Source organism: Kogia breviceps, chromosome 1 (genome assembly GCF_026419965.1).
Source record: "Kogia breviceps isolate mKogBre1 chromosome 1, mKogBre1 haplotype 1, whole genome shotgun sequence".
Taxonomy (NCBI): Eukaryota; Metazoa; Chordata; class Mammalia; order Artiodactyla; family Physeteridae; genus Kogia; species Kogia breviceps.
The window spans coordinates 185,094,249-185,117,859 of NC_081310.1; the positions used below are offsets into that span (position 1 = coordinate 185,094,249).

The 23,611-nt window shown below is 54.5% G+C and overlaps 1 protein-coding gene and 1 long non-coding RNA gene across 3 annotated transcripts in view; one reads left to right on the top strand and one right to left on the bottom strand.

The window, feature by feature from the left end:
- Positions 1 to 3,138: 3,138 nt before the first annotated feature.
- On the top strand, positions 3,139 to 14,122 carry LOC136792965 (uncharacterized). Its single transcript, XR_010837622.1, has 2 exons — positions 3,139 to 3,217; positions 11,957 to 14,122. It is a non-coding gene; the product is annotated as an uncharacterized lncRNA (long non-coding RNA).
- A 5,179-nt stretch (positions 14,123 to 19,301) lies between these two features.
- The window catches only part of ZBTB40 (zinc finger and BTB domain containing 40), an 88,641-nt gene continuing 84,331 nt past the window's right edge, over positions 19,302 to 23,611 (bottom strand). Inside the window, exons 19-21 of one of the 2 annotated variants that reach the window (XM_067015352.1) lie at positions 23,262 to 23,488; positions 21,262 to 21,452; positions 19,302 to 19,607 (exon numbers count right to left, since the gene is read on the bottom strand). In XM_067015352.1, the coding sequence (XP_066871453.1) occupies positions 19,457 to 19,607; positions 21,262 to 21,452; positions 23,262 to 23,488 (569 nt within the window). In that variant the 3' untranslated portion in view covers positions 19,302 to 19,456. Of the gene's footprint in view, positions 19,608 to 21,172; positions 21,453 to 23,261; positions 23,489 to 23,611 lie in introns of those variants that run through there. The other variant, XM_067015362.1, reaches the window with a different exon arrangement.

Below are 23,611 nucleotides of genomic sequence, written 5' to 3' on the forward strand. Positions count from 1 at the left end.
GGATGGCACTGTGGTGACAGGTCCATCAGGGCCTCTCCAGGGCGATATTTCCTGGGGCTGCTGGTGACAGGCCTGGGCTGCGGAGGGAGTGCTGATGAGGGGGAGACAGCAATGGGCCGGGGCTCCACGTCTCTGAGCCTCCTCCCCAGATGCCCAAGCAATCGCCCAGCCACCACCCCTGTTCTGGTTTGGGACCGTCCAGTGAATCCATCTCCCTCTTTAACTCCGTCACCTCCCTCTCTCCTTGCCACTCCGCTTCCACCCGCAGGCAGGGTAATCTTTCTAAAGTGCGACACTCCCCTGCTTACCACCTGCAGCCATCCCACTGTCCCAGGAGAAAGCCCTGGCTCCTTGGCCTGAGAAGCGAAGCCCTTCATGGCCTGGCTTCTGCTCTTTGTGGTCACACCCTGCACTCTTCTCCCATCTGCACTGGGCCTTTGCACGCGCCTCTGTCTCCTAACGCCCACCCCTCGCGCTGCCACTTCCCCAGGGGGCCTACTTCTTCCTCTCCAGTAGGTCTCAGCTTGGACATCGCCTCCTCCTTGAAGCCTTCTCTGAACTGAAGCCCAGAAGTCTGCGTAGGGTGCCCCCCTCCCAGTGCCCCTGGCACTTACCCCTTAATCATCCTCATCCTCCTAACAGCTCACCGGGGTAAATACTCAGGGGGTGCAGGGGGTGCGCTAAGTGTCGTGTCCATGTTGCCTCATTCCATCCTGGCGCCCACCGGAGTGGGGCAAGTGCCTGTTTGTCTGTCTCATCCACCTTATGACCGACCACCCACTTTATAAAGGAGGAAATAGGGGCTCCAGGTGGGAATGATGTGCTCAAAGGTACCAGGAGGTAAGTGGCTGCAGGGAGCCAAGAATTCAAGGATCCTGATTACCTACGTTCTATCTCACATCCTTCCCTTGGTATCTCGGCTTCTGGGGGCTGGTCCCGAGCTCTAGCTGGAAGTAGCCCTGGTAAGCCAGACTGTAGCCAGGGCCACCCCTCCCGGCAGCCCTGGGCCTCTGGGGCCCTGACAGATCGGAGCAGCTTCTAGCTGGTGGCAGGAAGGGGCCGCTCCTCCCAGTGCAGCCAGGAATTCACAGCCCACTCCTCGGACTCTCTCAGCTCCATTTCTGCAACCCCTCAGCTGACTCTGGAGTTCCTGACCTCACCCAGCTGTGACCTTCTGGCTTCCAGATGGGATCTCGTCTCCCGCTTGTCCCGGATCCCTACCTCCGCATTCAGATCTGCCTCTGGCCCAGCCCACCTCCAGCCTGCTGGCTCTGTGCCAGCAGCTGGTGATCCCACCCAAGGCCCTGCCCCGCCATCAGTCTGGCCTTGAACCCCAACGTGGGAGCTCAGCGCTCTGACCCCACCACCTCCTCTCCCCACCACTGCCGAGGGGCTGGGGTGCTGGGGATGATGAAGTCGTCTCCGAAGGAGGAAGCTAAAGATGTAAACGAGCCCGTGAAATCCCGGATGACAGCCGTGACCACTGTGGCCATTAAACACGGAGCTTTAACGGCCCCCGAAATACACCTGGGGCACTTGTCAGCAGCTCCTGCTCATCACACGTGCACACGCGAGCCGTGCTCAGGTGTGCAAACGCGTGCACGCACACGGGCTCAGCGAGCAGCCCAGAAGGGTAGGATAGGGAACCCCGACAGATGGTTTCAGCAGTCCCCTTGGCCTCAGGATGGGGAGAAAGGGGCGCGGGGTGGGTCCCAGGCATCTTTCCATAGTCTGCATCCCTCGTGGTCTCTTCCTCTTTCAGATAGCACTTTATATTTGCATAGCACTCACTCATCCACTGCATCCTTCTGAAACGGCTTTGATGTGGGTCAGATGCGATCTAATATCCCCCCCTCCCCCCGCTTGTCCCACAGCACAGCCTCCGAATGCGCAGCACGGTGCCTGGCACACAGCGGGCACCGGGAGATGTGTGTCGGCTGAATGCATTCAGTTGCTGTCGCCATCAGGGAGATTCCTAACCGAGACCCTCGCGCTTTGTCTGAGGCTCATTTGGTTGAGCTGAAAGCCCTGCATGGGGAGTCTGGGCTCTGAGTTCTGGCCTTGACACTAACTCCTGTGTGATCTTGGCTTCTTGTATGACCAAGGCGTCCCCCTTTTCGGTGTCAGTTTCCTTATCTGAAAAGTCCTCGTCCTGCCCAGGTCATCGGAGCATCCGTGATGGTTGTCTGAATCACGTGGGGAGCACTGGCTGGCCTGTGGCCCCTGCAGCCTGGCCTCAGGGCCGAGGAGTCTGGCTAGTCTGAACTCAGCCACCAAATCCTGTAAGAGTGAATTTTCAAGAAGCGTTCAGAAATCCCTTCTTCTGTGTCAATTCCCCACAGAGAGAGTTCTGTGGCCTGGCTCTTGCTTACCTCTTCAGCCGCAGGTCTCACCACTCCTCCGTCCCCACACTAAGCAATAACCACACTGAATTTCAGTTTCCGCAGTCTGCCGTGGTTCCCCAGCGCCCCTCCGCCAGTCCCTCGGCTGGCCCGCTCCTCTTCCCCTCGCCCTATCCCTTCGCCTGGTGAACTCAACTTCAAACTACTCGAACGTCAGGGGTCCAAAACGCCTTCCCTGGTTCCCCGCCCTGGGTGGGTGTGTCCCCAGGCTGCTCAGCCTCCTGAACTTCTGCCGTCACAGAACTCGTCTCTGTGACATGTCCACGCTGGGCGCCTTCTCCAGCCACCTTGAACTTGGGAGAGCTGGGGTGGTGGTGTCCTCTCCAAGGGAAGCTCAGGGTTGGGGGGGGGTTCTGGCATACACTCATGTCCCCCCCGCTGGTTCCCACTGCATGATTTGAGGGCCCTCCTGGCTCTTCCGGCAGCCGAGGGCCTGGCACACGTGGCCATTTCTGGGGCCGAGACCCCTTCACGGGACTGCTTGCCCAGGGGGCTCCAGCCCTATGCCAGAGCCACACTCAGCTGGGGACTGTCCTTCTACAGTGCCGGGCACAGGGCCGGGGCCCAAATGTCAGCCAGGCCCTCCTGGGCGCCTTTTCCAAACACAGCGGGTCCCTCTCACATTCCCATTGGCCTTGGGGCTCAATGTCCCCACCTCAGTCTCATGACTTCCGCCCTTTCCGGGGATCGTCTTTCAGCGATAACGGGAAGAAGAGTCCAAGGACTTTCCAAGTTCCTGAGCAGAAAACTTCCTGTCCTTGCCGGTGGCAGCTTGCGACAAGACCAAACTCAAAGGATTATCTGCAGTGGGAAAGGTCAGACCGGTGGGGGGACAGCAAGGGTGGAAAAGCAGGCAGGCCCGGCGGGCAGGGTGGGTGCTCCGGGCAGGCTGGCGGGAAGAGCGAGGGGCCCGCAGACACCTCGCCGTCCCAGGGGCGGGCGCAGGGCTGCCGGGGCAACTGAAGTGCAGGCCACTGGCGAAGGGCAGGCTTGGGACAGAGCTCCAGACCCTGGGATTGGGGGCGCAGGAGGGCCAGCAGAGGAGGGTGTGGGAGAGCTGCTGCGGAGGAGCCCGAGCTGCTTAACGGCTCTGTAAGATGGGGATAATCCCAGCCGCTTCCTCCCGGGGTTGTTCGGAGGATGCAATGAGTGGATGTAGACGCGGCTCCGAGAGGCAGGCCTGGCGCGTAAGTCGATGAAGAGGCTGGTTGACCACCCACGCTTTGGCTCTTACTGTTGAGGTGATGGTGGTTATTCATTGAGCGGCGTGCTGGCCCTAGTCATGCGATGGCTCATTTCACCCTCGCCGCACCGTGTGGGTACATACTGTCACCCCGGCCCGTGGAGGAAGCCCCGAGGGGTGGAGTCAGCGGCCAGGGACGGGGCCCTGGAAGAAGAACGGGTGCAGAGCCCGCATCACACCTCCTCCCAGGGCCTCAGGCTCTCCGTCCAGGACTCCTTCCTCCGTTTCTTGCTGCCTCTCCACAAGTCCGTGGCACGCTGATGCCCTGGGGAGAGGTGGGGAGCCTGTGGAGCAGTGGGACCTCAGCCCGGTGAGGCTGGCGGTGACCCAAGGAGCCCCCGGGGGGGACCATGTGACAGGGCCCGTCCGCGGGCTGGCCTGGCAGGGAGGGGCCCCCACTCCAGGCCCGGGGATGGTGGCCCTGCCCAGACCCTCTGCCCAGCCCTCATTTCCAACAGAGACTCGTTTAAATGACCAGCTTTTGCTAGGGGACTTCAAAGATAGTATTTGATGTGTTTTAGCAGCTTCAGCAAAACTCTAATTTGAATTTCAGGCGCTGGTGTGTGATTTCCTTGGTGACAGCTCCGAGGGAGGCTTGGGCTCGGCTGTCATCCAGCGGGGCCTCTCGCTGGCTGCCGCCACCCACATTCCCGGGAGGAGAAACAGGAGGCTGAGAGGAGCCGGGGCTCCACTGAAGCTCAGGGAGGAGAAGAATAAACAAGTGACAGGGAGAGAGGGGCAGGGGGCGGCGAGAGCAGACACAGAGGAACAGAGAGCGGGGAGGAGGAGGAGGCGGCTGGAGAGGGTGAGGGTGAGGTTGGAGGCCTCGGGAGAGATAGAGCCCCAGACATCAATCCTGAAAGGAGGGGAAGAGAAGAAGACCCGGGAGGAACAAGGCGAGAGAAGGAGAGAGGGAGAGAGTCAGAAAGGGGCAGAGAGACAGGTTGAGGGAGCCAGCGAGAGAGCCTCACGCACAAAAGCCCAAGGACGGAGGTGGAGACAGAGGTGCAAGGACAGGGGAGGGCAGGAGAGAGACAGGCAGGGGAGGATGAACAGACAGATGAGAACGCTGGACGATGCTCGCTCACGAAGCGCCGCTGGTCCACCCGCAGATCCGGACTCTGGCCCGGCCCTGTCCGGCAAGGCAGACCCAGAGGCTGCAGCCCCCGGGGTCAGGGGAAGGCTAGGTTGCAACAGAGGCATGAAGGAGGGCTTCCTGAAAAAGCTGACATCTGAGTCACAGCTCGGAATGCCTTCCAGCGGAAGCAGGAGTCGGCCAGGCCACGGGGAAGGACAGGCTCTCTGGCCTTCCGGACAGCGCGAGCAGAGGCCCCGGGAGCGGGGGGCCGCTCCTCCTTCTCGTCCCAGCAGCGGGGTCAGGCACAGTGTGTGGGGGGCTCCTGGCAGTTTGATAACCTGGAGAGTGGGGTTCGAGGCCGGGAATCGTGAGCGATGAGGCTGGAGAGGCTGGCCAAGGTCAGGCTGCAGAGAGCCCTGTCTGGCCAGCTGAGGCGCCAGGACTTCACCTTGGGCTCTCTGGGGGGCTGGAGCCAGGGCACGACGTGACCCCGTCCATGTCCTAAGCAGATCCCTCTGTGACCGTTGCGGGTCTGTGAAGACAGCCGTAGGGTCCCGTGGGCCGTCCTTTTTCCAGCCTGGGATCTCCAGGGCCTCCGGCTGCCCCAAGCCCACCTCTTCAGCGTGTGCTCTGCTTGTAAACGGTGCCCAGAGAGTGAGGGATCGTGGCTCTCAGACGGACATCCCAGGGCCGCCCTGGCTGAGCATCCGGTGCATCTGCCTCCCTAAACCCACCCCTGTCTGTGTCTTCTCACACCCCACCCATGTCTGTTTTCAGCCAGTGGGTTCAAATCTTGGCTCCCCCACTAACTACCCGTGTGGCCTTGGCAAGTGACTAACTTCTCTGTGCCTCAGTCTCCTCACCTATAAAATGGGGAGGAATCTCCTCATCGCGGGTGTGTGTGTGAGTAGATGAGCTCATGCGTCTGTAGGCTGAGACCGGTGGCTCCTATGTGCCTTCCCATATCCATCGCCCTTTTGAACTAGGAGGGGGAAGAGATTATACTTATCTCCCGTTTTAGAGAGAGAGGTTGCTGACTCAGTACATCAGGGGCACTGCTGGGACCAAGAGTCAGGTATTTTGGCACCTGGTCTGGAATTCTTTCCACCATATCTGCTTGCCATCAAGGGCAATATTTCAAGTTGAGGGATGGAGCTCTAATGGGAGGATTCCAGGCATCTTCCAGTGGTGATGTTATTTTTGAGCTGAGCGTCTGAAAGAAGGAAATTCTCAGCCTCCCCCCAACCCACTCTTCACCCCATTTACCCAAAGGAATCACTCTATGTAGGCATCTGCTCACTTGGCCCCTGGACGGGGAGCTGGGATCCAGCAGGCTGCCCTTGCCCAGAGCTACCTAGTCGCCTGTCCAGCCCTGCTTGGCCCGGTCTTCGGAGCCTTCCTGATGCTAGAGCCCCATCCCCACTCCTACCCTTGGCCCCAGCACGGCACCTGTCACTGGGTATAATGATTGCCTGGTTTCTTGCCTGTCCCACACTAGATTGTAGCTTAAGGGCAGTGTCTCTGAGCTTGGTCACCTCTGTCCCCAGCACTGGGACTGAGCCCTGTTACTGGGTGGCCAAATGAGTGTGTGCTCCAAGCCCTGACCCTCCCTCCCTCCCTCTCTTAACCGGTGCTTCTCTTTTGGCTGTGCCATGCGGCTTGCGGGACCTTAGTTCCCTGACTGAGGATCGAACCCAGGCCACGGCAGTGAAAGCGCCGTGTCCTGACCACTGAGCCGCCAGGGACCTCCCCTCGCTCTTTTTTTCATGATTGCTCCCCAAGGAGCCTTTTAAGACACCCTCTCCCCTAATCTCCATGCTCATGAAATTTTAATACCATAGAGACACTGTATATTTGTGTATGTACTTTGCACATATCTGCACTTTATACATAAAAAGAGTAAGATTTTTTTTCACTCTCCAGTTGCCAATTATCATCCCCCTTAACCTTAACCCATGTCACTCGTGAGTCCTGTGGACTGCAAACCGCTGGCTAGGTTGACTTAATTGCTTCACCACAGTTAATCACTTCTTGGTGGAAGATGAACACAGCAAAATTTAGGTTAGGGCTCATTTGCTGGTCAGACGGGTGTTATGGGGACAGGAAGCCAACGTAGACCCCGACCCCAGCTCCATCCACCCCAGCTGTGGGGCCCAGCTCAGGGGAGGCCGAGGGAAAGTTGGCCTCATGAGTTCATGGGAGGTCTGAGTTGGTTGCGCTCTTCAAGATTGTCTGGTCTGAACTCATTTTACCAAAGGAGAGATTGAGGCCAAGGGAGGCCTGGAGAATTTATAACCAGACTGTGAGCCTGATGAGGGCGGGACATGTCTTACTAATTCCTGTATCCCCAGCACCTGACACCATGTCTGACACAGGTTAGATGTGCAGGGCATGGCGGATAAACAGATGAACGGGTGGACGGATGGATGGATGGATGGATGGATGGATGGATGGATGGATGGACAGGTGGAAAGGTGCACAAAGGAAGGGCAGATTGTGACACCTGGGTCTCTGGAAAGCGCTGGTGATGCCAGGTGCCACCTGGGCCTCAGAAAACAAAATACAAATGCTGGACAAGGTGATCACTAACGTCCCTGACTCCAGATCCATGTTCCAACTGCCTACTCTACAACTCTCCTTGGGTGTTTAACTGAAATCTCAAACTTCACACGTCCCAAAGTGAGTTCCTTATTGTTCCTCCAAAACCTGCCCCTCACTCTTCTCCCCTCCACAGCATATGGCAACTTCATGCTCCCATTTTCAGACCAAAAAGCTTGGGAATCATCCTTAAGTCCTCTTTGTCTCCCTCAGATCCCACGTCTAATCCATCAGCAAACCGTGTCTGCTCTACTTTCAGCATCTGACCACTCCTCACCAGCACCCTGGTCCAGGCCAACATCATTTACCTTGCTTGGCTAACAAATGAGCCACTCAGAAACTTATTTAGGTTGCAGCCTCATTTTAATTTTTTATCTTTATGAAATTCTTCTGTGATGCAATATTGCAATAACCCCTAGGTAATCTCCCAGCACCCACCCTTTCTCCCTATATTTATTCTCTACACAGCAGCCGCAGCACTCGATCAAACCCTCCGCCGACCAAACCCTCACAATGCCCTAGAAGGTCCTATGTAATCTGGGCCTGACTACTTTTCTAACTTGATCTCCTACTACCCTCTCCCTGGCCTACTCTGCTCCAGCGCACTGGCCTCCTCTGTACTCCTCACACTGGCCGCGTGCACTCGCCTCAGAGCCCTTGTATGGGCTGTTCCCACTGCTGGGGATGCTCTCCCCTAGACATTCACACGGCCAGGCTCTCGAAGCCATCAGGTCTTTGCTGCAATCATTTAATAAGTGAGGCCTTTCCCAGTCCCCCTACCTAAACCTCTGCTGTGCCTCCTGCCCCCCTGCCAATTTAATTTTTCTCTTTGACGCTCAGCAGTACCCAGCAGACTATATATATACTCATTTATTGTCTGTCTCTTCTACAAAAATATGAGCTCCACGAGAGCAGGGATTTTATTCTGTTCTGTTTGCTGTGGTGTCTCCAGCACCTAGAACCCTTTCTCAGCCAGAGTGAGTGCTTAATAGATGCCGGTTGTCAAATGAATGAATTCTAGGTTAGTGATGTGAGGGGCGTAGCAGGGGACCAGGCCTGTCTCAGGAAGCCTGAGGCGTCACCTTTGTTCTTTTGCTCCTTCATTTGCCGCTTTTACTCAGTCGCTCAGTAGAGGCACAGGGCGCTATGGAGGGTTAAGACATGAACACAGACAGATACTGCATAATTCCACTTCTATGAGAAACTTACACTAGCCAAAGTCAGAGACAGGAAGCAGGATAGAATGGTGGCTTGCAGGAAGAGTGGGGGTGATGCTAACGGGAATTGGGCCTCCTTCAGGGGTGATGAAAATGTTCAGTGGGGACACAGTTTCAGTATGAAATGATGAGAAAGTTCTGGAGACGGACAGTGGTGATGGTGGCACAATAATGTGAATGTAGTTCACACTGAACTTTACACTTAAAAATGGCTAAAATGGTGTTATGTATATTTTGCCACCAAAAAAAAAAAAAGTAAAAAAAAAAAGACATGAACACCAATTACCATATGATCAATATTGTGGGTCATACAGGGTATCCGAAAAGTCCAGGGGAAGACAATGTTGGCTGAGGTAACTGAAGGCAACTTTCTGGAGGGAGAGACATTTGGGCTGGGCCTTGAAGGATAGGGCAAAGCTGGGTGGAAAAGGCTGGCAGAGGGCATGGGCGGGTGATGGGGACAGCTTGGGCCAAGGCCTGGAGGTAAGCTGGCCCCGAGGGCGTATGCTTGGCTGGGGTACACAGGGCTCCATGCTGGGAATCTTGCATCCCTGTCACTTCTCCCTTCCATCTCGCAGCCTGTGCACGAGCCCCCAGAAAGGCTTGTGGGGAAGCTTCTGACCAGAAGATGGGGGCAACCTGTGGAATCCAGGGGATCCTATCTCCTCAGGCCTCCTTAGTGGTGGGTTGAGGAACCCCCCATAAACCTGGGGTTCTGGTCTCGATTGCCCAGCCAGCCAGCCAGGCCTCTCCCCGTTAGTGCTAAGGCCACAGCCTAACGAAGGCCAGGGGTGGAACTCCTAGCAGGACTCCCTCCTCCTGTTACCCCGTGGGCATCAGAGTCCAGACCACGAAGCACAGTCTCCTCCTCCAACAGCTGGCCTTTCTGGGGTCAGGTCCAGGGAAGCTAACAATAACCACTTATGGAGTCCCTTCTCTGCCTGGCACATAAGGGCCTTCACGGGTGTAATTTTAGAATCCTCAGGGCTTCCCTGGTGGCGCAGTGGTTGGGAGTCCGCCTGCCAATGCAGGGGACGCGGGTTCGTGCCCCGGGTCTGGGAAGATCCCACATGCCGCGGAGCGGCTGGGCCCGTGAGCCATGGCCGCTGAGCCTGCGCGTCCGGAGCCTGTGCTCCGCAACGGGAGAGGCCACAGCAGTGAGAGGCCCGTGTACTGCAAAAAAAAAAAAAAAAAAGAAGAATCCTCAGAGGCAGGCGAGGACTATTATCCTTCCCATTTCATAGATAAGGACAGTAAGGCTCAGAGAGGTTAAGTGCTCTGCCCAGAGCCAGAGAGCTGGGCAGTGGCAGGGCTGACGTTAGACCACGTGACTCCACAGCCCTGCCTCTCAGCCCTTGGGCTACCCCGGGCCCTAGGCTTGCTTCAGACCAGGGTTCGCAGGGCCACGGTGCGGATGGCCCTCTTAAGCCTGGGGCAGCTCCTCACCACGAGCTCCAGGAAGCTTCCCTCTCCCAGGCCTAGATGCTTTTGTCGCCTGTCCCTGCCAGCTCCTCCCTGCTGTGCCGGCGGCGGGCGCAGCCCCTCCTGCGGCGAGGAGAGGCAGGCCCGTACCAGCTGGATGGCGCCACAGGAGGCTCTCTTTGGTATAGCTCTTGGCACCTGCGCCAGCGTCTTGGCCCAAAGAGGACACGTTCCCCTTCTTCCAACTTCTCTTCCTTGAGAGCAGGGTGACAAGGTACTGCCGGGTGTTGTGGGTGCAGCCCCGAAGCCCATCAGGGCCTTTCCTGCGCACTCGCCACACGGCAGGCCCTTGCCCAGCCCAGGCCTCACAGCTCTGTGTGGGCAGCACCAGGACGGGTGAGGAACCACAGGTTCAGAGGTAAGTCACACAATATGAAAGCAGCGGGGTCAGGCCCAGATCCTGATTTCTCTACTACTTGTGCTATATAAGGAATCATTGAACACTGGAGAAGGGCCCTTAGAGGTCATCTAATCTACTCGCTGGGGTGGTGCTGAAGAGACTGTCCAAGGTCATGCAGTGCAGCTCGTGAGTGACAAGGAATTTAGTTGTCCCATGACTCTCATTATAAACGTGCTGGCGTGGTGCCACGGATCTTATTAGCTCCAAGATAAACAAAACTTGCATTTAAGATTGTGGTAGGCTTTTAAAGAGATGTGTTTGAGGCCAGTGCCTTCTACTACAATAGTTGTCAGAAAGCCACAGGCACACAAAGGTGAGCCTGTCCCCCCAAAGCATGCGTGGCCCCTGCCGCCCCCCTCCTGTGTGGACAGTGGCTGATGCCCAGGCAGCGTGCTCAGTGCAATGTCTTCTCAAGGACAGGACAGGGAGAGGGCTTCCTGGCTGCCTCCATGGCACCTTCTAACTTCAGTTTAGCTCTGGTCTAGAGCTGGAGAGAAACAGGAGCAAGAACTGGGCATTTTGTATTTATACCAGCAAGAGGCGACCCAGCTTGGACAAGTTTCTCAACCCTTTTGAGCATCAACGTGCTCGTCTGTGAAATGGGGTAACAGTGACGTCACTGTGGAGGAGTTAGCAGGATCAGTCACGATGGAGGTAGAGCCCCGGTACAATAAACGGTGTAGACAACGACGAGGATGAAGATGGGGGCGGGGCGCACAGAGCAGCGATGGCACTAACCATACGAGTGTAAGGCAAGGGACAGCCTTATTTATTTATTTATTTATTTATTTATTTATTTTGCGGTACGCGGGCCTCTCACTGCTGTGGCCTCTCCCGTTGCGGAGCACAGGCTCCGGACGCGCAGGCTCAGCGGCCATGGCTCACGGGCCCAGCCGCTCCGCGGCACGTGGGATCTTCCCGGACCGGGGCACGAACCCGTGTCCCCTGCACCGGCAGGCGGACTCCCAACCAGTGCGCCACCGGGGAAGCCCCGGGACAGCCTTACTGAACGAAACTAAGTGTTCTGAGCCCCGCAGCCAATGTCTACCACTCACTCACGTGCACCTCCCTCCTGACACGGCACCAGGGGAAAGGTCATGGGTGTCGGAGTCTGACAGACCTGGGTTTGAATTTAGGCTCAGCCACTTCCCATATGACGCTCACCCCTGGGCCTCCAGCTAGTTCTATGCCATCCAGACGATAACCACTAGCCACACACGACTATTTAAATTAAAATGTAAAACTCGGCTTCTCAGTCACACTGGCCATGTTTCAAGTGCTCCAAGCCACATCTGACTAGTGGCTCCCGCATGGCACAGTGCAGAACAGACCGCTTCCCTCATCACAGGGAGTCCTCGTGGACAGTGCTCACCTGTGCCCTGAATGTGGACGTGGCACCTGCATGGGGGATGCTGCGCACGTGGCCTGGCAGGGCAGAGGGCAACAAGGGGCGCTCAGCCCGTCCCTGCTGCGAGCACTCTGGCTGAGCCCTGAGTCTCCTCACTCACCTGGCCTCCGTTGTGCTCTTTCTTGCAGCGTGGATGTAATGCTGGGCCCAGCTGCTCTGACTGCATTTCTGCTACTGACTTTCCATGTGACCAAGTGATGTCACCTCCTGGAACTTCAATTTCTTCATTTGCAAACTAATAATTCATACCCCTCCAGCCTCAGAGCAATGTTGCCAGTCAAGCAAGTAAAAGATTGCAAGTGCTCTGAAATGTGGGGACTACAGAGTCGCAGGGACAGCACGGTGAGATGAGGAAAGCCTCCATCTGGTGTCAAAACCGGACTGCAATCCCACCTATCACTAGCTGAGGACCCTTAAGTCCTCAGAGGAGGCCGCGTCTAAATTCCTTCACTGTAAAAGGGTAATAATGAAGATGCTGTAAACTTCCATGTTACTGAGAGGATCAATGATGTATCTGAAAGCAGCAGAGTGCTACTCAAGAGCAAGGCATTATGGGACCACTGCTGCTGTACAAAACGAGGGAGGCCCAGCTGAGCCAAGCATCTGCCACCTCCACTCCTTTCTGTGCTCCACTTGCCTGAGAGCCCTGCTCCCACCGGGTGAAACCTCTCCTGCTCCAAGCCAAGAGACCAGGTTGGGACAGAAATGGGGGCACCAAATGGGTCAAGACAGCCTGTTCTGCTGATGCCAGAACAAGACACCAAGCCCGCTTGGGCCACACGGCCAGGTCACATCTAGGAAGTCCGCTTACATCTGTGACACGTCCCTTGGGCTGTAGGATCTTGCTCCAGGTGGCTCCGAGGTGCAGCAGGGAGCCGCATAAAGAGCACGGTCCCAGGCATCCAGACCCCAGCGCTGCTCCTGGGTTTGCTGCTCACCATAGAGCAGGTGTTCTCTGGACACCAGACAGGTGCCAGACACCAAGGAAATGGGGGGTGGAGAGATGGCTAATACCGGGCCCTGCCCTCCAGGGACTCTGTCCGGCTGGCCCTCTTTTTCATCTTCCACTGCCTCACAGAAGTGCACCCTACCTGAGCTTCAGAAGCACCCAGTGGGGTCTCTACACTGGGACAGGGACCACCCGAGGCTTTGGGTCCCTTGATAACATGAGTGGTATCATTTTTATTGAGCACTTCCTACATGCTATGATCTACACCAGAGTCTTACACGTGTTCCTTTTAATCTCCACAATTCTTAGAGTTTTTATTACCTCCAATTTACAGATAAGAAAAAAAAAAAATCAAGGTAAAGAAAAGTTAACGTGCCCAAAGCACACATCTAACAAGGGACAGAGCAGGGATTTGAACTCAGATCTGAATACTCTAGAACAGGACCCTGAACCACTACATTTTATATTGTCTTCTGATCCTGTATTCTCCAATGAAATGATTGCTGTTCCAGAAAACATTTTTTCCTTCAGGAGCCCAGGATAAGAGGAGAGATGGGGAAGGCAGAGAGGCCAAGATGCTTCCCTGAGCTGCCTGGTGGGGAACCACCCTCACCCACTTGGGCCAGGCCCAGTGCTGGGCTCAGTGGGAGCCGAGGCAGGACCTGTAGCTGTCCTCTGACTATAAGGAAGCGCCCCGCCCGAGCTGTCAAGGGTCGACTGAGGATGGGTGACACTGTGAGGGGCCCCCCAAAGTCACAGTTCCTAGGCCACAATCTAGTCCCCAAACAAGGCAAAGAACACGACTCTTGCTGCTACTGGACACATTTCCAGCTGAGAAAAGCAGAGTTTCAGGCCTGGTGGGCTGTCTCGGGCAGGATGAATAGAGGGGAAGAGGAAGGAGAGAGGAGGCTGGGAGACATGGTAGGTGCATGACAACAGTCCAGGTGGCACAGACCTGTGGCTGAAGGACTGGGAAGTATGGCTGCCTAGGTATTTTCTGGCTACCTGGGTATGAAGCAAGAAATGCTTGAATGTAGCTTGTTGTTTAAGAGCAAGCTCTGGAGTCAGGCAGCCTGGATCACATCCCAGCTGTGCAGCTCACACTGGCCACTTAACTGTCAAGTGGCTTTTCCGGTGTAGGTTTCCTTGCCTGTAACGTGGGGTAACAACAGTACCTACATCGTGGTGCTGGTGAAATAAAAATTACATAAAGCTCTTTGCCCAGTATCCAACACGTAGTAAGCACCTAATAACAGTAATTATTAATTATGAGAATATTTCTCAAAAATATTAATCCTTCCCCCAAAGAAAAAAAAATAATAAAGAAACACAGCATCTATAGGTATTTAGGTCGTGCGTTTGGACTGGCATGGTGTTTTTTTTTTTTTTTTTTTTTTTTTTGCGGTATGCGGGCCTCTCACTGCCGTGGCCTCTCCCGTTGCGGAGCACAGGCTCCGGACACGCAGGCCCAGCGGCCATGGCTCACGGGCCCAGCCGCTCCGCGGCATGTGGGATCCTCCCGGACCAGGGCACGAACCCGCGTCCCCCGCATCGGCAGGCGGACTCCCAATCACTGCGCCACCAGGGAAGCCCCTGGCATGGTGTTTTTTAATTTTTAAAAAATATTTGGTTGTGCCAGGTCTTAGTTGCGTTAGGCGGTCTCCTTAGTTGTGGCTCACCAGTTCCTTAGTTACGGCACACGGGCTCTTTAGTTGTGGCATGCGAACTCTTAGTCGTGGCTTGCATGTGGGATCTAGTTCCCTGACTAGGATTGAACCTGGGCCCCCTGCATTGGGAGCACAGGGTCTTATCCATTGTGCCACCAGGGAAGTTCCTGGATTGGTGTTTTTGGTACTTGTTTCTCATATACAATCCTTGCCTGGCCAACCAGGTTAACAGTCCCCTAGAAGCAGACATCACACACTATTTTAGCCCGATCTGGCCCCAACCTCTACAGCATTGGGCATGGGTCCACGCACATAATAGGACCTCAGAGACTCCAGAACTTAGGACTAAAAGACACCTGCTGTGCCAGGCTAACTGCGTGTGTGTGTGTGTGTGTGTGTGTGTGTGTTAACTAAAAGGATAACGCACAGTTCTCGCCCTTGAAAGGGTCACAGTTTAGCGAGGGAGGATCTTAAATAATCCTGTGACAATCTAATAATCCCATGCTCCCAAACCCACACGCACTCTTACCTGACATCCCCCACAGTCATGCATGCATGCACATTTCCCCTCAGTTCCCTGGGCTCACAGGCAGCTCTAGCCCTGGCCTCTCTGGAAATGCTAGCTTTGGTCTGGACCCTGCGTGGAGCGCAGAGGTTTCAACCTTAAATGGAATGAAAAGCCATCTGGCCCTGTGCCAGCCTCATGGGTCCCCTTCCCTACCCATCTTTATCAGACCCTCCTGATGGCAGGTCTATGAAATCGCCCCTGGAGAGGGCTGTGGGTCCCTGGACTGATGTGTTTGATCAGCTGTTTCTGGTCTGCGCTGGGGGAACCAGTGCAAGAAGAGCTGGCAGGAGTGGTGTTTGATCAGAAAAGCTGCGAAGCTCTGGGCCCAGCTAGCTGCTGCTAGCCTTCTGCTACGCTCTCCTCAGAGGACAAAGAAAGGAGGACGTTCTGATGGACCAGCCCACAGGTAACCTGGGGAACCTGCTCGCTGGCCAGGGTGAGAGGTGGAAGTTGGGCTCTGCCTAAGCACACGAGGCCTGGTGGGAGGAGCACTGCTCGTTCCTGGCTGAGCGGCAGCAACATCTACCAAGCTCCCCGGGCTCGCTGTGGTAGCACTGTGTGACAGAGCAGAGGACGTGACAGATGCACAAGGAAAAGCCTGGAGAACATTCACCAGAAGGTGAGCTCAGCTTCCAAGCCCATGTCCTAGATCCTCTCTTCTCAGTGAAAGCTTGAGTCCTGGAGTGTTTCCCAACAAAGGGCTAGGATGAGTCCACATTGAACCATAAGCTAGTTCTCCTTTTTCACCCAAACACATGCCCGAGTACCAGCTCACGGAGGGGAAGATAAACAATGAATCTGAAAGCTCCAGAGGCAAGGTAGGAGGGCCGGAAATCATCACAAACGTAGTGCTTCCATTTCCCTCGCTCACTGGATGTGCTCCCGCCTGACATCCAGTCTGTGTCTTTCCTCGGACATGACCCGTCAGCTGTGGCACCAAGGAGCTCTGAGTCAGGCTCCAACCCAGGAGGTCCTGTCCCCTTCTTATCACCGTCCACCCTGGCCTGGGACAGAGGCTCTGGGTTATTATATATAATGCAGCCCGGAGAGCTCCATCTGACCTTGGTCTGGGGGTCCCCTAGCCTCCACCCCAGGCCCTCTATCTTAGGGTACATCAGGCATCCTCCTTTCCTGCCTTTCTCTGCCCTCTTCCCTCAGGTTCTTTTAAAGTGCTAGAAACCGTAACAGACACCATCTATGAAGCATCTATACTGTTAGCCGTTTTACAAATGTCTACTACCCTCCTCACTGTCATCACTAGGGATGACCAACCCATGGTCACAGTCTGTTGAGAGGTGGGGCTGGGAAGCTCCCCAGCCCGTGCACTTTGCGCCGCACCGCTCTGCCTCTTGCAGCCAGCCCTTGGCCCAGGCTTAAGTACACCTCCAGGGAATCGCTCGGCCCACTTCCTACCTCTGCTCAATCACTCCTGACCCACAGCAGCACTTCACCTCTGTACACACACACTTTCATGGCCGGAGCCCAGCTGCCTGGGACACTCTCAGGATTATTGCTCCAGATACGACAGCTCCAGCCCCTCTCTCCAAAGACACGACTTAGGCAGAAAGGCATACTTCCTAGAGGCCCTATGGGCTCTGGGCAAGGGTCAGGACAGTCCCAGGAGAAGTGAGCAGTCACCCCCAGCCCTGCCTCAGGGCAGACCTGAGCTTAGGAGGCTGCAGGATATGACCCCCCTGCCCCTGGCCTTACCTGCAGGACTCCCACGGCAGAAACTATGTGCATCCTATCCGTGTGTCTGCCTCTCTCGTCTCCTTGTTGGCTGTCAGCAACGTGACATTTTCAGCTGTTCACCGTGAAAAGTTTCTGCTTATTTTATAGTTATCTGCTGAGCACTTTGTGCTTTGGGGGCAGTTGAGATTCAAGAGATAAATGAAAAGTGCTGTTACAAAGATCCCTAAGGATGCAGACAGAGGAAGAGGTGCAGGAATGAACAATCTTCCCAGTGCCAGAAAGTGTAGGGAATGGCTCACCTGTATGTGAAGGACTTTATTAATTACAACTAAAATTTTCAACACCAAACTTCAAACACCAAACATTATATCTAGGCTTTTAATTAGTACTACAGTTCTGTGGGTTAAATACGATAATTTCCTCCACTTGTGAATGGGAGCTGGAAGGAGGGAGCTCAGAGAGGATAAGTATCTCACCAAGGTCACACAGTCATAAAGTGGCATAGCTGGGATGTACCCAGGTTGGACACCAAAGCCTACCTCTGAGACCCTGCACCACACTTGCTCCCTGGGAACGAGGGTTTAGAAAAATGAGACTCCACACGACAGGAGAGTTTTTTGTCCTTCCCAGGCCACGCTAACATGGCCCGCAGGCCCACAACAGCCCCTAGGAAACCAGGCCTATCAAGCCTGGTCCCGTATGACAGCTGCCCAGAACCAGAGAAAACAGGTTTATAGCATCACAGTCCATGTGAAACTCATGCAACATAACTTTTTTCAAAGTACATATTTTATTTACATAGAGTAGTGCAAGTTGAACACGAATAATGGTTTGTAATCCAATTTAAACAGCCATCGTGTGCTGGCTGACCTGTCCTGACATGTGCACCCTGTCCTGACCGTGGGTGGTAGCAGGTGTGACTGGCCTTTGTAAGGGAAATGATGCAACATTTCCATGATTTGGAAGCAATCTAAATTAGCTGATGGGATAATTTTTTTTTTTTTTCAACAATGTAATCCCCGAAGCACAGCAACTTCTCCCTTCCTTACAGGCCAAGTCATAGGAGTAGCAAGTTTATGAGTTCTGGCTGTGCTTCTGAGCTTTTGGCCCAAGTCCAACCAGCCCCAAGGTCTTCCATGGCAACAAAATACTCCCTTCAACCCCTAATTTTTCTTTCACTCCCACTTTCTCCCTACTTCCCAAGTATCCCTGCAATACACTAGGCCAAGCGGAGCAGGGCAGGGGCTGCTCAAGTCTTCCTTTGGGAGCACTGATTAAAGCATCCCAGGATCTTCTCCACCACTGTCCAACTTCCTAGTCCCAATTTAACAGAAATATGGCTTGTCCCCTAGAACCATGCTAGGTAAGGCTGGCAGTTCCTCCAACCCTTAGTCAATTCGCAGATCTCAGGCACATGAGAGTTAAATCCCCCACCCCATATTATTAATAAGTCATCAGCCTATGGCGACCGCAACATCACCTGGGGTAGAGAAACTCTTTGGGCCCATCTCATCTTTCTCCTCGATTTACACCACGAGCAGAGAACAGGGCCCTTGTCTCCCCATTTACCCCTGTTTGACTGGATCTATTTCACCCTCAGTCTGTGAATCTCAGGGCTCTTCCCTGGGGGATGAAGCTGAAATACATTCCATGGCTGGTGGGAGGGGAGAGTCAGACAGCTTCCTCAGAGAGGACCTGAATGACCAGGGAACCTGGCATTCACACTGTAGACTGTGGCACTTGCTGGACTCAGGCTTTATAAAAAAAAAAAAGTCTCTGCCCCTTTGCTGCCCCTCAGGCTCTGCTCACGCACGTACACAGTCCCATCTTCCCGGGGCGATCCTCGCTCTTGAGCCATCTATTGGCTGTCTGTCTCACTCACTGGGGATGGGCAAATGCCGTTCCCTAAGTGACCCTCACAGAATCAGACTCCACCTTGGAATCTGTCTGTCCTTTCCTCCTCACCAGGTCTTTCATAAGCTCTGGGAGCAGAGAAGAGTTGGGGTCTTACTGAATAAATATGCGTTCCAAGAAGTCCACAGACTCCTGTACACCACTGCCAGTGCCCCCAGGGTTCAGCCCTGAGGCCACAAGGGCAGCACCACGGCAACAGGGCAGAGACCACCACTGCCACATGAGAGCAAGTGATGTGGACAAGGGGACCCCGATAACATGTCCTCCGTGGCAGCAATTCAGAAGGTGTCTTGGGCAGAAGTGGGAGAAAAGAATAAAATGGCCAAGTAGGGCTAGAAAAAGTCTTCCTACAATAAAATCCATGCTCGGGCGTCTCTAGGGAGCAGCACTGCAAAATCGCTGTTGATGCAGCAGCTTGCCGAGGTCCACTTGGAGCAGAGACGAAATTCAGGATGGACCTTTCCCTCATGTTGACCAGAACGAGCAGAGGCCTCGTGCTCCTGCTGGCTGTGCCACAGGGTGAGAGTGCAGCTGGCAGCATATCCCACTGCTCTGTCTGCTCTTGGCAAAGTGAACTGTGAGTCTGGTGATTCTGAAGAAAACGAGTGTCCTGCCACGATCTGGGTCTCCACCAGAAACCTGAGAAAGGGTGCCTCAGTACTTGAAAGGATCTGGAAGTTGAGTTTAAAGCTGATAGCTTTCTTTATTCAGAAGACTTTTTAAAAAGAAAAATCACTTTCCCTACAGGTCCTCAGCAATTAATTTTTACATTTATTTTGTTTTTTTCTGGCTGGAAGAAGTTTTGATAACGCTGCGATTCCCACCCACCCATGCACTCTTATCTGCCGGGCTTGGTCTCCATGCCCTGTAAGCAGGGCTGCTCCACTCTTTCAATGAGTTTTATCTGGTGCCAAGGGGAGATTCGGTGCCATCTCATCACTTGCTGATCAAAATCAATCCCGGTCCGACAGCTCACAGAACTGAAAACCCTTAAGAAGACAGAGACGGCCTTGGCAGAAGCAGTGAGGGCCTCACAGGGAGGCAAAGTCTTAAAAGGTTTGAGCACCATCTTCTGGTCAGTTATTGGCCTCTGAAAACTTCATTTACTTCAGAATGGGGCGATCCCTGAGCTGACAAGCTCAAGGGATTTGCACCTAAAATGAGCACACAACTGGACGCGGTGCGAGCTGGCCCAGCTGGCTGCACAGAGCAGCATGGACGCCAGCAGACACACTGGCCAGTGTCAAGGTCCCACCTTCTGCCCTTCCAGCAATGTGTGATGGCGACAGAAGTACCGACCATGACCCAGATCGACCCGTCCCCTGCTGGTACCTGGTGATGTGCTTAGAAAGAAGGGGTGGCCTTGTCTTCTGCCAGCTTGTATTTTGAGGGTGAGTGACCGAACTGGGCAGTTTATCTTCCACAGGGGGTCATCCACACAAGGTGGCAGGGAGCCGTGCTGCGTGTGTAAACACTGCCCTAGCAGACTTCAACCTTCTGCCATCAGGGAAAGGAAGATAAATGCTAGTCATTCCCTCCATCTAATTGCACTTCATAATGGATTCCATAAACCATTAATTATCAGATTATATTTTAGGAGCTGAAGATGAAAAAGCTTTGTAAAATTCAGACTCCAAAGGATCACTGACCTTCAGTCATAGTGGCCGCTGGAAAGGGCTCAGACAACTGGCTACTCACAGGCAGGGAAGACCCTGGCAGGAGGAAGACTCCGGGGCCACCACGGGCACTACCCCACCTGGAGCTGGTTCATTGCTACGTTACATGTATCACGCGCTCCTCAGCGAGGGGACGAGGCCTCCAGGTTGGGTAGAAGCTTTACGCTCTGATTAGGGAAAGGGGATTGAGGACACCACAGAAAAGCTGTGGGAACCAGCCTGAGGTGCAGAACACCATGAAGAGTTTCCTGGAAAGGCAGAGACGGTTTGCAGCTCGATGGCCTCACACTGAACACTCCCAGAAGAAACACTCCAAAGGCTTCGTTTTGGGGATGGCTGACTAAACTGACAAGGTGGGACTCAGCGTGGACATTAAGCCTTCCTGTGTCAGCATGCTGCTACCTGGCCTACTGCCACCGTAAGGGGAGGCTGGAAGGACGCCAGACGTGAGGAAGGGGCTGAGTGTGTTCAAGGCTGGGAATCCCCAGATGGTCTGATGGTGCTTTTCTCTCATTTTTAAATGGCCAGAAAGCACTGGCAGCGCCTGCAGCCCCGCTCTGTGGGCCACTGTCCTGCACGGAACTGCTGCTCTGCATGCTGAGGGCTGCCAGCACATCACACCACTCTGCTTACTCTGGTCACCAGCTCTTATCCCACTGCTCTTTCAGGCTCTATTTCAGAAGCTATACTCCACTTGGGGATGGACAGTGCCAGAGAGGCCACAGCAGCAGGCCTGTGAGGAACAGGCCTGCCTGCTACGGAGGGCGGTCGCGTTGGTGCTGATGACTCAGACTTGGTTTTATGGGAACCATGATGCTTCTGTCCGTTTCCCAAGTGAGACCACTTAGGCTGGTGCTGAGCTAAGATGCTCAATACTCAGGACATCGAGGGAGGAAGGGCAAAAGGCAAGCGTGGAACATTCTCTCTACTGCAAACGTAGGACCCTCCACGATGAGCAGCCACTCACTTGGCCTCCCCACAGATCAGGGTCACGGTACCGTCTAGCAAGTCCTCCACGGTCACTGCCACAAGCTCAGAGCTGGTCTGGGATGTCTGTGAATCTGGCAATGTCACAAACACCTGCGAACCAGCAAGCTGGGTCTCCTCCAAAGTGATCACCTGCTCCGTCTGGGCCACCGGCTCTGGGGTTTGGATCACCTGAAAGGGAAAGACCGTGAGGCTGCTCTGGGCAGTGTCCACAGCTGGCTCCCCAGAATTTACATGGTTTTCATCTCACGCTGTAATGATGATATCTATGTTTTCACCTGAGGAGAGCAGTTACATGTGCTTCATGGGAAGAGGCAAGTCTAACACACCAGTGCTGCAAAAGAGAAGGCAGGCAAACCACTGAAGTGACTCTGTGTGCCAAATTGCTATAATTTAGCTCAGCGTGCCACCTCAGGGTGCCTGGACTCTGATTACACACCAGTGAACGCGGGCTCAGCTTCTCGCACTGGGTTGTCCTGTCTTGAGGATTACACTGCACAAGTGCGTGCCGTGTGAAAGGAATGCTCCTGAATCAAAGCGGTTCATGTCATGCTTGAACCACGGAAATGGGAATGGGTTACCAGAAGCCTCGGGTTGCCAAAGGTAGCGTGTCTGGACCTTGATCAGGCTAAGAGCCTTACTTGGAAGCTAGGTGGCTACAGAGCTAATGGCTACAGGAAGAAGAACGGGTAGACAAAATGTGGTTTCTGTCAGCTCCTTCACGCAGCTCACCAGGCTGGAGGGCACTGACTTCTCTCCTCCACAGGCCACACATGCCCCTTCCAAATCTGCAGCATCTGTTAAAGATGACTTTTCCATCTCAGGGAGAACTAGTCTGGTTAAGTACACCCAGTTCCTGCCTGAACCTCGGAGTTGATGTTTCTGAGCCATGGGGCTCAGAACAGCTGGATGTTTTCAATACAGAGCGCCCGCAGAGGGCAAGGCAACCCTGGCTGTTGAGAGCTGCCGAGAGCAGAAAGTGCTTTCTGCTAGACCTGAGTGGGCAGAAATGGGGACGCCAAGCTCAGCCATGTCTTTGCTATAGGAGTGAAGAGACCAATTGTGATGTTCAATAAAAAATCATCTAGGATAGCAGTTTTCAAACTGTTTTTCTTTCTTTTTCTTTTAGCAACGGAATCTTTTTTTCGCCCCAAAAGACATCTTATCCAGAATCCTAATATATAAAAAAGATAAAAGCAGAGCTGTCCTCATTGAAATGGCAGCAGGATTGGCACCCAGAGGCCTGGCCGCCTGCCTTGCCCTCTGCTCCCCACAGAGGCCTGTAAGAACACGGCTATACGGGGCTGCCCTACGGGACAGGACGAGGGCGGCCCAGCCAGCTCACAGTTCCTCTCCCGTCCATCCACAAATTACTGTCAATCAACAGAATGGAGTTTCTTTTCCCTTCCTGCCCACCCTCTCTGGAGAAGACGGGAAGGCAGTAATAGAACTAGAGACACAAAGAGGGGCTGGAGCAAGCATAGCCTTGAAATATCAGAAGAGGGGGCTTTTCACCCAGGTAAAGGTGAGAAGCCCAGACGTTCGAATGTGCCCGGTGCCCAGCCCAGAGGAGCTACCAAAGCATTTCAGCTGAAGGTGGTCTCAACAAAGAGCTCATCTACCCTCCTCCGAGGTTTCCTGCAACTCTCACCACACCCCATGGTGTTGTGCAGAAGGTGAGGGAGTGTGTGAATTGGGAGGAGAGGCCAATGTCATTCTGCTTTTGAAAATTCTTGTTCCAGCTTCCCTCTACTCAGGGGCCATTTCACATGCAGTCACCAGGAGGCTAGAATTTTCTGTTCTATTTGGTAAGAGGTCCAGAGAGACTCTTCTGCAAGATCCTCTTGGTCATGAATGCATCACTCACAGGGCCCTTTGAGAGCCCTGGGGAGAAAGGCTAGGTGTCGTGATGGGACTGCCTCCAGAGAAGCCTCAGGAACCCTGTGTCAGCACCCTCATATCTGATGGCCCCAGAATCACCTGCACCATCTGTGAGGCAGCCGCTTGGCTTTCAGTGCCCGTCACCTTCGGGTGTTCAGACTCCAAGTGACAGTCCAGCTGGGCCTGGGAGGTGAAGAGCTCCCCGCAGAGCTCACAGGGGAAGGTGCTCTCTGACTGCTTGAAGTGCTCAGTGGTGACGTGGTGCTGCAGCGCCCCAGGAAAGCGGAAAGTGGCTGCACAGTACAGACATCGGAACGGCTGCGACCCTGGAGGAGGGGGACAGAGGGAATGACTGAGGGAAACGAGAGCAGGGAGGGGAGAGGAAGGAGCGAGGGGGGGGCGGAGCGCAGGCAGGTCCAGAGGCAGCTCTTCAGCTCCTGTGGGGCCTG